Raw genomic sequence first — 13,649 nt, 5'->3', positions numbered from 1 at the left:
AATTATAAGAGAAGTTGGAGTAAATGGCAATACTCTAGAAATTAAGGAGTTCGAAAAGCCTGCCCTTTATCACCGATACTGTTTAATATTTACATTGACAAAAATTGGCTGCATGTGATCAAACAGAATATTTTAGCAAAAGAATTAACTCTGAATACAGTCTTATTCGTGTGTGACCACGTGATCGTGGTAAGCACAGAAGATGAAATACGAACAGCGGTGAAATTGTGTGGGTTCTCGGACAGTCACTCTTACACTCACACGTAACAGTTATCGCCCACTTGTAACGTCCCCTAGACGTTTCTTCTTCATTCGGCTAAGAACTCTCTCCTGCTAGAGGCGAACACAAACTGCTCCTGCTGTAGTCAAATCTAAAACTGAACTCTCGTCTGCACTGACTCTTATAACGTGCGCTCGGACTGACTAGGGATTATACCTATAAGAGCTGACAAATCTACACACTTCGTTGCTGAAGATGGAAGTAAAATATACTTTCCAACGTTGGTATCATCGCCCATAACCGCGCGGTCTAAAGAGCAGAATTTTCTTTTACAATCTTCAAGGTTTTTGCGACAGTGAAACTATGGCATTTGAGGCTATGACACAGCTTACATGATACCATAATATGGAGCATTTGCTTATACCTGGAGATGGTGACACCTATCCTCGGAAACGGCACGCTTCTTTTATCTAAACAGCGAATAATGTCGAAAGAAATTACTCCCATGATCATGAAGAGTTCTTTCTTCCGGGATATGACGCCGTGTAGTCCGTTGAAAGTCAACCGACGTTTCGGAGGAACGTGTCGCCTCCATCTTCAGTATCGAAGTATAACCCAAGCAAGAAGTCAGCGCGAAAGCAAGTGGCAAGCTTGTTTGTTTCTTGACTTATTCTTCAACCCTGAAAATGGAAGCGACATATTCCTCCGAAACGTCGGTTGACTTTCAACGGACTACACGGCGTCATATCCGGAAAACAGAAACCACCCTTTTGAGTACCTCATATGCTATAGCAAGTGTCACGTAACTTCGAACAAGGCCAAGAGCGCCAAGAGTAACCTTGAATGCGCAGAAGAAAAATTTCCGACAAGGGTGGGGGATGGGTTGCGGGGTTGCGGGGAAAGCGTGGCCTGTTCGAAGTCACGTGACACTGTCTCTACATCCCATGACCGTGTTTTCGTCTGGTGTTGAGGGTAAGGATGCGTGGTTGTAAATACAGTATAACTTGGTTATAACGGCACCAAAGGGACCTAAAAATAGTGTCGTTATAAACGAATGTCGTTGTAACCGAAATGGGCACTTCCACAGTAGCCTTATGTTAGTCACGTAAAAATCTACCAAAAACCGAATTAAAATGTTGCATTTTTTAGTGAAATACATAGTTAAGTACAGACTAACGTAACATTAACGTGGAATTACCCAAATGTGTAATATCAAAGACATATTACAGCGCTTTTCACTGACAATACACACAATATTTCACGAATCACTTTAACTTTCTCTTCAATGCTTAAAACTTTCCTTTTCATTGCCATGTTTTCGCTACTGCACTTCTCTGGGTTTAGGCAGGAACACTATAGGGTAAGTAGACAATGTGAGGCCCTGTTAGACGAGATTCTAGGAAAGGAATGCAGTTAACAACCTGCCGCGTCCTCTTGCACTATTCACGCAGTCCCACCCCACACCCTTGTTTTCGCATAAAACCCACGCTCCTCTTGCAGCCCGCGGTCGTATTCTTCCACGACAGTCACGTCAGCAAGTAGAGAAAGTGAGGGTGGGCAGACACATCGAACTTTCCCACGATATCAGAAATTCAGGAATGAAAATGACGTTACATACGAGGTTGATGCATTTGTGCATGTCGTACTAAGCAAGGTATAAAAACAGTTGCGGTATGAGGAATTAGTTCGTACCATTGAATATTTGACGCAATAGACAAGGTGTCGCAGAAACCTATGTTGCTATAACCAAGTTTTACTGTATTTCCATTTGCAACTCTATCCTTTACTGAATATGAAACTTTAACGGCGACTGAATGCAAAAAAATCTTCTAGGGAGATCACCTGTATGTTATACGGTTTACAAGGGCTAGGGCATCTGATGATGGATCCGTTCTCTCGTCAGAGAGGACGCTCCAAGACCACTATGACTGTAGGACTCCAAATTTAAAATACTATTACGAGCCTAAAGAAGGGGCTGAACGCCAAGACCGACTGACTGACTGTGAGTTGTAAAGTGATTTAGACTTAGAGCCGTGTGACAATAGAGTTAATATCCGGCATTTTGGAGAGTGTCTCTGTTTCCGTCATGAAGGGATGATGGAGGCAGAAGCAGTCTTCGAAACGGATGCAAATTCCGATTTCACGCGTCTGATTGTCCGAGAAGACTTCATTGAACTTGCTCTGTGTGGCAGAATGAATTTGAACCTATTAGAATAATGAAATCAAGGAGAGTGAGTTGGACGGTGTATGTAGCACGCATCGATGTGGTAAGAAATGTGAACATTTTTGTCGAGAAATCTGAAGGGAAGACCCCATTTGGAAAAACCATGCGGAAACGTTGTGATAATATTAAAATATATCTTAAATAAATGGAATGGGAGGGTGTGTGTTTGATTCATGCGGTTTTAAACTTAATGCTTTATATTCTGTGCCTCTCCCTCAATACGTTACGGCTTGTCAGAAAATTAAACGTTCTCATCTTATCAGTTACTTCGTTCTTGTCTTGTTCTTCTTCCTCCTCACAAGGTGAGGATAGAATATTCCCGGTTCCGAAGCAAAGAAGGTAATTCGTCCTTACATTTTTCCCCTCGGTCTTCCCACGCTCCTTGGTCATCGGGGCTATATTCCATTGCGCTACTAATCTCTGCTTGCTGCTCCGTGTCTGCTGGCATAGGCTGCTCATGTTCCTTCCATCTGTGACAGTGGTTTCCAGTTTCGTGGATCGTACTACCTACCCTAACTTTTTCATGCCGTACGTGGTCTCTTATTGTTCCTGGATCTAATGGTCTTAGGAATCTCAGTTGTGTCGTCTTAGTACGCCTTTCTCCTGTTTCTTTTTATCCCAGAGTCCAGCATTCGTTGCCACACAGTAACGTTGATTTATTTACTACGTTATGAAATCTCAGCAGTGTATCCTTCCTCGTTTGTTTTCCACAATTCCATCTCAAATATTCGGGTTTCTGGGCCCGTCGTTGAACAGAGAAGTGGTTAAGACATGTATAGAGAATGAGTGTGAAGCTAAGGTAAGGTTAGTCCTGTTCTTAAACACTAGGCCACGAAGACGTAGGGAGGACGTTGAGCTGAATCTCCACGCATTCTGGACCTCAGCAATGGATGGAAGGGCATCATGCTCCCATGGATTTAGGACCTGCGAAAGAATTCCTGGATGGGAGGCTGCATGTGTACAGAACCGGCGTGGATGGTTTAGCAGTGAGAAGAATCGTCCCTACTGGTAATCATGCCCCACTCATGAGGTTTATAGCCAGTCACTTTGCTGAGTGGCCTGTTCTAGTTCACATGGAAGATTAAGGAATTCCGGTTCATATAGTTATTGCAATATTGAAACTGTAATTCCCCCACAAATATCACTTGCTGGACTCACTGGATGCAGGGTCAGACCATTGACCGCAAGACATTTACTCATGCAGAAAAAATATGGGCAAATGTCTGCCAAAAGCGAGAGTCGAATTTACGTCCTGCTGCTAGAGAGTCCCAAGAAGTGCGTGCGCGTCTTAGCTCGCGAGGTCATTAAGACTGGACAGCCCTGGGTTACATAAGTGGCGCCGTCAGAGGTTTCATGCAGCCCGAAGACTGACAAGTCAATGCATCATTTTGTTCTCATCCACTTATTCTTCATGTCTTTCTCGTAAGTAATTGCTTTTGTTTCGAAACCCAGCTAAACAGAATTCAAGGAACTTGATGTGCGTCCTTTATAAGAAGTGCATAAATTGAACGCATAATAGTGATGTAAGGTCTGCCCTTCCGCATGTACAGTGTGTCCGGATGGAAGGTATCCAAAATAAAATCATTATATCTCAGAAAGAATTTATTATACACATTGGTGGGTTACACCATTACAAAGGGAAACTATCAAAGTTTTTTCTGCATATATAACTTTCTCAATAAATTTAAATGTGGGCTCCCTTGGTTGCACGACAAATATCCATATTTGAAGCATGTTTGGTGTTTCCGTAGCCACAGCATCTCTTATGTGGGCTTTCAGGTGTTCCAGGTCGTTGATCTTAACCTGGTAGACAATGTTCTTCACATAACCCCACAAGAAAAATCCACTGGAGGTAAATCTGGCGATCTAGGAAACCAAGCGATTGGTTCATCTCTGCCAATTCATATCCCAGCCATCTCTCTGTCCAGGTGATTCCTAACATGGAGGCAAAAATGTGGAGGCGCATGCGCGTAAGCCGGGTATCGGATACGTGTATGACAATAAGTTTCCGAGATATACATTTTTTATTTTGGATACGTTTCATCCGGACACCCTGATATGCTAACAGCTGTTGAAAGAATTTCTTTGATATTTGGTAATGGTTGATTGGTATGTTGTTTATCAGTGTTGTTCCCCATCTGCGTACGTTATATAGTTTTGGATGATGAAGGCCTACTGTAAATGGCCATGATTGATGATTAGGTAGGGTGTAAGGATTTCGAAGGAGGCTGTTTGGCCAGTTTAAAGGCAGTGTAGATACTTAAGCTGTGGCTTGCGGTCCACTCCTAATCCTTTCATTATTGTTGGTACATAGCGTATGTTTTACGCCTTAATCTAAATTGTTCCTAGTGACTCCAAGCTCAGATATGTCCTTCCCCGTCACTGCCGCTTCAGTTCTCCGCAAGAAATTCGCTAGGAAAGTATTTCCCCAATTTGGGCTCAAATCCCGATGAGGTCATTGAACTTCTTTTTCAGTTGACCTAATCCTTCCAGCCGCACTAGGCCCTGGGATTTACTCAGCCTCTGTTGTGCCCTGAAGGCCGACTCCCGGTAACATGTTAAAAGAGTATTTAACTTTTTTTTTATTTTAGGGGAAAATGTTGGTTAGGATAGAATTAGTTTTGGGAAATACTTCTAAGACGTACGAAAGAGGATGTAAGAAGGGTTAAGAAACTTTAAGGGCTTTCTGCGTATGGAGTTGGACGGACGTTAGCCTTTGACGCGTCGATGTCTTGTCAGCAGAATGACGTTCAAGGTACTTCGAAATGCTAACTTTGCAGAATCTACACTTGAGAAAGATGGGGGAACGTTTGCAGGTAAAAGTGTTAGCCAAATGGTGTAGCAGACAAGGGGCGTATCCATCCCTACGGATCCCAGCCAACGGGAGCCGCCACCTTGGGATAAGACGTCATTAGAGGCGGAACTTACAGCCCCCGGGAAAGTATTGAGTTAGCATGAATAAAAGTATATAACCCGGAGTGCAAATTATTATCGAGATGATTCAGACAGTAATTTTGGCTCATTTGCGGCCGANATATATATAGTGGATGAGTTGAATAGGAGAAAGAGGGGACTAGTGACCCACAACTGAATGAAAGTAAGAGAAAGATGAGGTCCAAGAATCGTTTAAGAAAGGTGCAATGTGTAATCCGACACCAGTCAACTATTTAATTGTGATATTACTAAAATATATATAACTGCATGTTGACTGTTTATACTAATATAGGGTAGCATAGGGTGAGGATGTGGGTTTCTGTTAATGTGATTTCCTCCCTTACCACATTTCGCACCTGCGCCCTCCAGCCAAGCCCGGTGAACAGTGTGCCCCTAGCCAATGAAGCAACGATAGAGGAAGTAATTCAGTCGTTTCCTTAGCCCACCCCCTGTGACTGCAGTACATAAGGTGACAGCGGGGATACCTCCACACCCCCCTGTCACCACGGCATAACAGGTGGCATAACAGCCTCTAACAGAAATGAGTACCAGGAATTAATTAAATAATTTTCCTGGGGAGCAAAGCACGGCCGGCGCGTAAGGCTGACAACCTTAACGCCATTTTTGAGCCGATTGTCTAGATAATGTGGGACCCTCAACGTCTCACAACCCTATGGGTCTTCGCGGCCTGGTACAGGGATAGCTTTACTTTTTTTTCCTTTCTCTTAGATCCTAATGTTTCCACAGAATAACTTGGCCTTTGGAAAGGTTAAATTTGGCAGGTGAAGAATACTGTCTTCTGAGAAATGACGTCATGTAGTCCGGTAGATCGCTACTAAACTTTCGGAAGAACCTGCTGCCTCCCTCTTCATGATTTACCCTGAAGACAGATTCTTCATAGTCACCGTCGGAAGAACTTCTGATTCTTTCCTTGTCAGGTGAATTTAGTTTTGGTTCTGCTCTGCACATCATAATTCTTCCTTTACATGGAGGTTAGCACCTTAATTCACAAATTCTAATCGCCTTTGTATTAGGACGTATAAGTACATTTCATAAAATCAGCGTTACCTGTGTGTGATGAAGTAGAAGGAAGACTGATTCATAATCTTCCTTCTTAGAAACGTTTTAACTTGAAATCCTGTTTGCTACAAAGAAATGAGCCGAGTAAGAAACCAACTTCCAAGCAGGTGGCAAACAGAGTGGTTTCTTGCTCTGCTTATTTTTCGACCCTGAAAATGGACGAGATATGTTCCTCCGAAACGTCGGTTGACAATCAAAAGACTGCGCGGCGTTATATGCCAGAAGATAACAGTCTTCATAACCGTAGCTGTGGGAACCTCAAATCCTACACATTCTTTGTATGTTTATAATGTAATTGTTGTACTCACAGTAGTGAATCAAAATGTTGAACTGAAAAGACACCATGGCTTAGCTGAAATGATTCTGAACTGCGTTGGCAGCAAAATATGGTAATGAATTCCGCGCGGTTTGGAGCAGAGGATGACTGTGCTGACGAGGGCAAATAGCAATTTACCCAAAGCGACCGACACCAGACAATGAGAGAAGAGTTGAACATATTTGACAGAATAATTTATATATCACCGGCTTATCAACGAATAAGAAGAAAGTGGTTTGTTTAAAATATTCTTTTTCGGTTTGCACAAAATAGACAGAAGGGAAAGGCCGTATAAAAGACGGAAAGACCAATACTGTATATCGGAACAGACTACTAGGGCTAATCCATGAAGACAATCTTTGCGCATAGACGGTAGGCATAATGTGTGCTTAACCAGTTAAGCCTGAAGAGTTTAGTATATTTATATCTGGCCCTCTTTTCTGTTGCAGACGTACGCTACTGTAAATGTAGAACTATGTCAGTTTTCGTACATTGAGGTGTAATGAAGTATCCGATATTGTGTAGTGTTCTGCCACCTGCAATAGTAATTCAGCCCTAATAATGTCATTAGATTTCGATGACGGCACCATGGTTCTTCTGCTTCAATTTTTTGTCTTCTTTGCTATGCTATTATCACGCCGCGTAGCGGATGTGCAGAGAAACGCGTTTGAACTGAAACCGGTTGTTTATTAGTTGATGGAGGAAGATATAGACAATATATTGAAAATTGAATGTGATGGGCATGTTCACGTGTGATTGTATATGCGGAATAGATTGAAGTTCAACAATGTTTTTAATACTTTACTTATAGGTCATATTCGTGAGATCTGAAAAACCTTTTCTTTGTGATAATAAGGGATTAAAAGTAAGCATCCTTGTATATGAAAACTTTTAGTTAATACACGTCAGTACTACGTGCTTTGGATCTAGGTTATATTTATGAGTAGAATAAGTTTCAGAATTTTCAAAATGCAAATGAGGTGATTTTAGAACTTTTAAGATAGGTAGATTTCTGTTCTCAGATTTGTAATACTATGTCAGAATTACAAGAAAAGAATGCTTTATCGAATTATCGAAGTTGAATCTTGAATAAGGTGGAATGACTTGTTTCCATTTGAATATCAGTTTGTTATAATACCCTGAGCCTCTTCCCGTTCTATTTGAGAGTCTGCAACAAATCTTTCTGATGGTTCAGTAGAAGAGACAAGCACCTGGCACATCTGCTCATTCTGTGCTTGTTAAACCCACCATGAAATTAAAAGGGCTAAATCACAAACAGAACCCACTGAATTGGAGCAGATGCCAGAAATAGACCATGTTGTTACACATTCCTCTCACCTCTGTAAAGTGTTCACATTCATGCATTGAAGCTCCTTCCTGGAAACAGAATGAACTTGAAAATGTTATATTTTAGCGTCCTGTTGCACTGATTCATGTCCATGATTTATTCTAACCGTCTTACAGTGCATACATTTATTCACCTTACTCTTCTCTCTTGCACTACATGTTTCAGCACAAAAGTGCCATCTTCAGGTGCTTTTCGATGTACGTCAAACTACTTCATTGCATGCCCTGTTGTCTTTATACTAAAATATATATTCATCATATATATTGATAAATTTTAAATATTAAAAATATTAAAACTGTTCAGGATTTGTCATCCTTATGTCGTATCTCAATACGCGAGTCACACCTATCTTCTTCTATCGGAGTATTCTGCCTACTTTCGTGTGTGTATTGTGCTTTGTGTTGTGACTGCGTGTGTTATACTGCTGGGTATGTGTGTGTGTGCTGTCTTCGTTTTGATTGAGTTATTAATCAAATCCAAGTCATTCAGCCTCTAGCCTGTCTCCACGCTGATTAAGAGAAATTGTTAAATGGTATGTAGTGTGTATAGAACCAGTGCAGGATACTCTCAAAGAATTGTTTATTGCTTTCATTTTAGAAAACTTTAATAAAAATGGTACTAAACAGAAGGGATTTGGAGAGAGCATTTTCACCACATAAGCATCGCAGATCAGGAGGACAAAGAAGAAGCCTGAACAAATTTAATAATGGTGGACGTATTGGAAGTCAGACAACTTCAAGCATGAGAGTGGTTGTCAGAGTGCGTCCACAAAATGCAAATGAACTGGAGGATAATGCCAGGTAGGATTACCGTGATATCTTTTGTTTCGTATTAAGTATGTTATAATGTGAAATCTCATTAAATAGTACGTGTAGTTTGTTCATACTTTGTAGTGAGACTCTTTAACCAAATGATGGAAGATAATCAATGAAAATAGTTACATGTGTGAATGGAAAGGAATAGTGCAAGAATGGGGAACACATTCTACAATTCAACCCTCAGTTTTTGGGAAATAGAGTAAAAAATCACCCCTACCCCTCCACTAATGTTTGGTAGTATACGCTTTCAAGTAATATTACTGCTGATTATATACAACATTTGTCTCCTTGAAGAGGACTGTCTCCTGGGATGTGATAAAATTTCACCAATGTTTCGGAGGAACATACTGCCTTCATCTTCAGGGCCAAAGCAAGCTGAGTGTAGCAGTTCACTAATATTTCAGGTCCATTCCACCTTCAGATTCAAATAATAAGTGAAGCAAGCAACAAGCTTGGTAAAATTTCTGCTTGCTCAGTTTACTGTTTGACTTTGAAAATGGAGCCAATGCTTCAAAAGCTTGGTGATCTTCACTGGTTAGAAAAAAAATAAAGCAGAAACATGAAGTGGAAGCTACTGTTTAGCAGTTAACTCACTGTTTACATATTCTGTCTCTTCGATATCAACTTCGCTGTTGTCTGCTTGCTAGCGAAAATGCTAGAAGAAGCAACTTTGGTTAAGGAAGAGTGTGTGGGCAATTCTGACAAGTGATGTGCTCTCTGATGTTGTTGAAAATTGTAACTAAAACTAATTGTCATTATTAACAGTAAGAATAGTAATATAATTTCTTATTTGTTAGTCTCCTTCCTAAACAGTTCTCCTCCTTCACCTTCTTCTCCTCCTCCTTCTTCTCTTCCTCCTCCTCCTCCTTCTTCTTCTTCTTCTTCTTCTTTTCATCCTCTTCTTCCTCTCCTCCTCATTTTCATCCTCTTCTTCCTCTCCTCCTCCTCCTCCTCCTCCTCCTTTACTGGTGCTATAACCATGTGTGGGTCTTGGTCTCCTTCATAGGCTCTGGGAGTTTCATAACAGTAGATATTTCAGGGTTGAGGTTGTTAGCCCAACCACCAGTATGGAGGACCAGGAGATTATGCATCTTCCAGCACAGACCACTGCGACATTGGAGCATGCAGACTTCCTCTCCACGATAAGGCACTAGTCCTCAAGGAGATTCTAAGTAGTTGCTAAGCTGAATAACATTCATGCAGATTGTGTTGTTCTGCTGGATCCAATCTACTGTCTGTTCTGAAGCTGTTCTTTCATCTCTTAAATGTTGTGGGATGAACTGTTGAATTGAATTGAATTTATTTACATTCTATAAATCCTAAGTAGGTTAGTACCTTTGGATACAGAACAAGTCAAAAGGTTACATACATAAGTACAGGCAATTTAAACTGTAGTTTATATGTGAAGATTAGGACTATGGTAGTGCAGTTGGTTGAGGCACTATGCTACAAGCTGGAAAGTTGCGGGTTCTAGTCCCAATGAGGAGGATATTTTGAATTTATCTAATCCTTCCAGCCGCACTATGGCCCTAGGGTTGACTCGGCCTCTAATAGAAATGAGTACGAGGAATATTCTTGGGGGTATAGGGTGCCCGGCGGATAAGGCTGACAACCTCACCGCCATCTATGAGCCGATTGTCTAGAAAATGAGGGAGCCTCAACATCTCACAACCCTATGGACCTCCACGGCCTGTTACAGGGATAGCTTTACTTTACTTTTACCTTTTTATTTCCTTATTTATCAAATTTCCCAGTACAAAACCTTCATTGACACAGAAGTATATTTGAAAATATTGTAATGCCCTAATCTATGCCATAGTGCTTCCTTATGGTCCATGTTTCTTGATTTCAAATACATATTAATTATCTTGCAGTCAGTAACTTAAAATGGGTTTTCTGTTGGTTGAAAATGATTACTCTAGTTTTCCTTTACAATCTGGATTTTTCTGTACAAATGATAAAAAGGTAAATTTATTCCTGTAATTGGCCATGGAGGCTCACAGGGTTGTGAGATGCCAAGGCTCCCACATTTTCTAAACAGTTGGCTCACAGATGCTGGTGAGGTTGTTAGTCTTATGTGTTAGCTGCCCTTTAACCCCAGGAAGATTCCTGGTACTAATTTCTGTTAGTAGCTGAGTTGGTCCCAGGGCCATATGGCAGCTGGAAGGATTAGGTCAATTAAAAGAAATCCAGTGACCTCATCGGGAATTGAACTTGCAACCTTCTGGCTTGTAGCATAGTGCCTCAACCATGCAAACATGTACCCTGCTAACTACAAATGATTCTCTAAATTCTGACAATCACATATGGGTCAAATTCCTAACAGAAGTACGCAAGCTTATCCCTTTTCTAAAGATAGTGCCCTTTCTCTCCTTGTCACAGATCTTTTATTTTAGCTGTTTGAAACTGAAGCAGCAGAACAGTAAGTTTTTACTGAACAGATTGATCTCAGAGTAATGCTTCAGAGTTGTATCTATCCTGACAGAAGTTTTGAAGGTTTTCTCAGTCCCTCCAGGCAGGTGCCACGATAGTACCTTGATTAGACCTGCTCAATTACTTTCATGTCCTTTTCAGTTTATCATTTATCACTCATCCTATGAGCCTACCTATATATTTGTCATCTGAAAGTGCCATTAAATAACCCCTAAAAGAATTTAATTTTTCATACATAGCACAAGGAAGTTAACAACTATAAAAGCTTTATAAACTTGAAATTCAAATGAAAGATGGAGACTTCATGAAAGTGTTTTTGTGGTGTGTTTTGAAACAATAATGTCTTCAATTTTAGGTCTGTCATACAAGTGATAGATGAAAACACACTGATATTTGATGGAAAAGAGGAAACACAACCATTCTTCTTTCGTGGATCAAAACAAAACTGTAGAGATCTACAGAAGAAACCGAACAAAGAGTTGGATTTCAAATTTGACCGAGTATTTAGATGTGACTCTTCAAATGCCGATGTATTTGAAGGCAGTACTAAGGACATAGTCAGATCTTTGTTGGATGGTTATAATTGCTCAGGTGAATATAATTCCTATATTTGTGTGTTTTTCTTTTTTCATTCATTTTTTGATCACAAGGGTGAGAGGGCAAGAAATTTGGTTCGTTTTGCCTCGAACATAATGCATGGAGTTTTTATGCCATGATACCCTATTTCCAATTGTACACAAAATTATGTTAGCTTGTTAAGTGTAAATTCTGTTCCAAACCAAAATGAAACTAATTATAATTCACTAAATAAGTTCATGCAGTCAAACTCAGCAGATGTGCTCAGATATGCAGACATGTAGAAATGTAGGTCATAGAAAAAATTGTTACTATGTTTCAACTCAAGTGCACACATTCTGTACTTAAAATGAGTAGCTTCAGTGGATTCAACATGTGTTACCAGAAGCAATGACCCCAGTTATAATAGTAACTTTATAGAATGTCTCCTTTACACTTTCATCATATAAGATAGACCTGTAACTAGAATTCAATGCTTAGTGTTTGCATATGGAGCCACTGGTGCTGGAAAGACATTCACAATGCTGGGAAGAAAGACATCTCCAGGAATAACATACCTAACAATAGCAGAATTATACAGACAGATGGAAACACTTGCCAGTGAAAAGGAATTTGATTTGGGTGTTTCTCATCTGGAGGTGAGTAACTTGTCATTTTGTTAGTATTGCAGTTACATCTATTGGCCAATTATTGGGCTACAGATTGAACTGCAGGAGGAAAGGTTTTTCTTCTTGTTATCGTTTTCAGAATGTCTGGGACCACCCCTTCCGTCCAAACTGCACTGTGGTCTCTTCCCTAAGGATAAGGGTAACACTGCTTATTTGTGAGTAATACCATGGTTAAGAATGTCTGAAGGTTTTTCTCAACATCCAGTATATTCGTTTATGGGATTATGCATGGGTACAAAGATTCACTCATTCATTCATCAGTGGCTGTACAGCAGCCCCTAGTTGGGCCCTGGCCTCTTCTTCAGTTTCGTAATCTTTTTTACACATCGGCAGGACTCCTTGGATGAGTGATCAGCCTGTAGCAAGGCCACTACCTACACACAGGACAACACAAACACAGAATAAATGCACAATCATCCATGCCTAGAGTGCCTTGGATACAATAATATTAATTATATTAAAATACTTGGCATAAGAGCACAATAAATCTATATAAATAAAAATGTAAATGTTCGCTTGTTCTGGATCTTAAATCTCCGAAAGTTCTTTACCGATTGCTTCGAAATTTTGACACAACGTTGCATTTGAATGCGCGTCTTTTTATATACCTATTATATAGATGTCACATCTGTGACAGGTAAAAACATGCTTCTTTTGAAAAACAGAATTGGAATTTGGAATTCAGAAGAGTCACCCCTATGGAAACGCTAGAACAGACCGTTTCATAGGAAGTAACAATAGCGATACTGTATCGAATCTCCATGGTTATGACGAATACGCGGAGTGTTCCCACAGAGACAACGCAATAACAATGGGTCGTTGCGTAGGAATCGTGGAATCAACAAAGCAGCATTTCCGCGGTTATGACAAAGGCTCATTTGCATAGCAGCGGCCGAGGGTATAAAAGGGGGTTGAATTCATTCGCCCAGTCAGTCTTGGAATAGTTGCCGCTGAAGAAGGTTGGAACCTAGATGCCAAGAGATACAGAAGTATTGGCCGAGAGATTGTGTCACCAGTAACTCTAATACTGCA

General features: G+C 40.5%; 1 protein-coding gene across 1 annotated transcript in view; it reads left to right on the top strand.

The window, feature by feature from the left end:
• Nucleotides 1–7,424: 7,424 nt before the first annotated feature.
• LOC111867195 (kinesin-like protein KIF18A) overlaps nt 7,425–13,649 on the top strand; it is a 20,685-nt gene continuing 14,460 nt past the window's right edge. Inside the window, exons 1-4 of the mRNA XM_023856810.2 lie at nt 7,425–7,639; nt 8,720–8,922; nt 11,729–11,964; nt 12,430–12,587. Coding sequence (XP_023712578.1) covers nt 8,735–8,922; nt 11,729–11,964; nt 12,430–12,587 — 582 coding nt within the window. The 5' untranslated portion in view covers nt 7,425–7,639; nt 8,720–8,734. The remainder of the gene's footprint in view (nt 7,640–8,719; nt 8,923–11,728; nt 11,965–12,429; nt 12,588–13,649) is intronic.

This window comes from Cryptotermes secundus, unplaced genomic scaffold (assembly GCF_002891405.2).
Source record: "Cryptotermes secundus unplaced genomic scaffold, Csec_1.0 scaffold518, whole genome shotgun sequence".
Lineage (NCBI taxonomy): Eukaryota > Metazoa > Arthropoda > Insecta > Blattodea > Kalotermitidae > Cryptotermes > Cryptotermes secundus.
The sequence above is the reverse complement of the archived record's forward strand: the minus strand, read 5'-3'. Positions and strand labels throughout refer to the sequence as shown.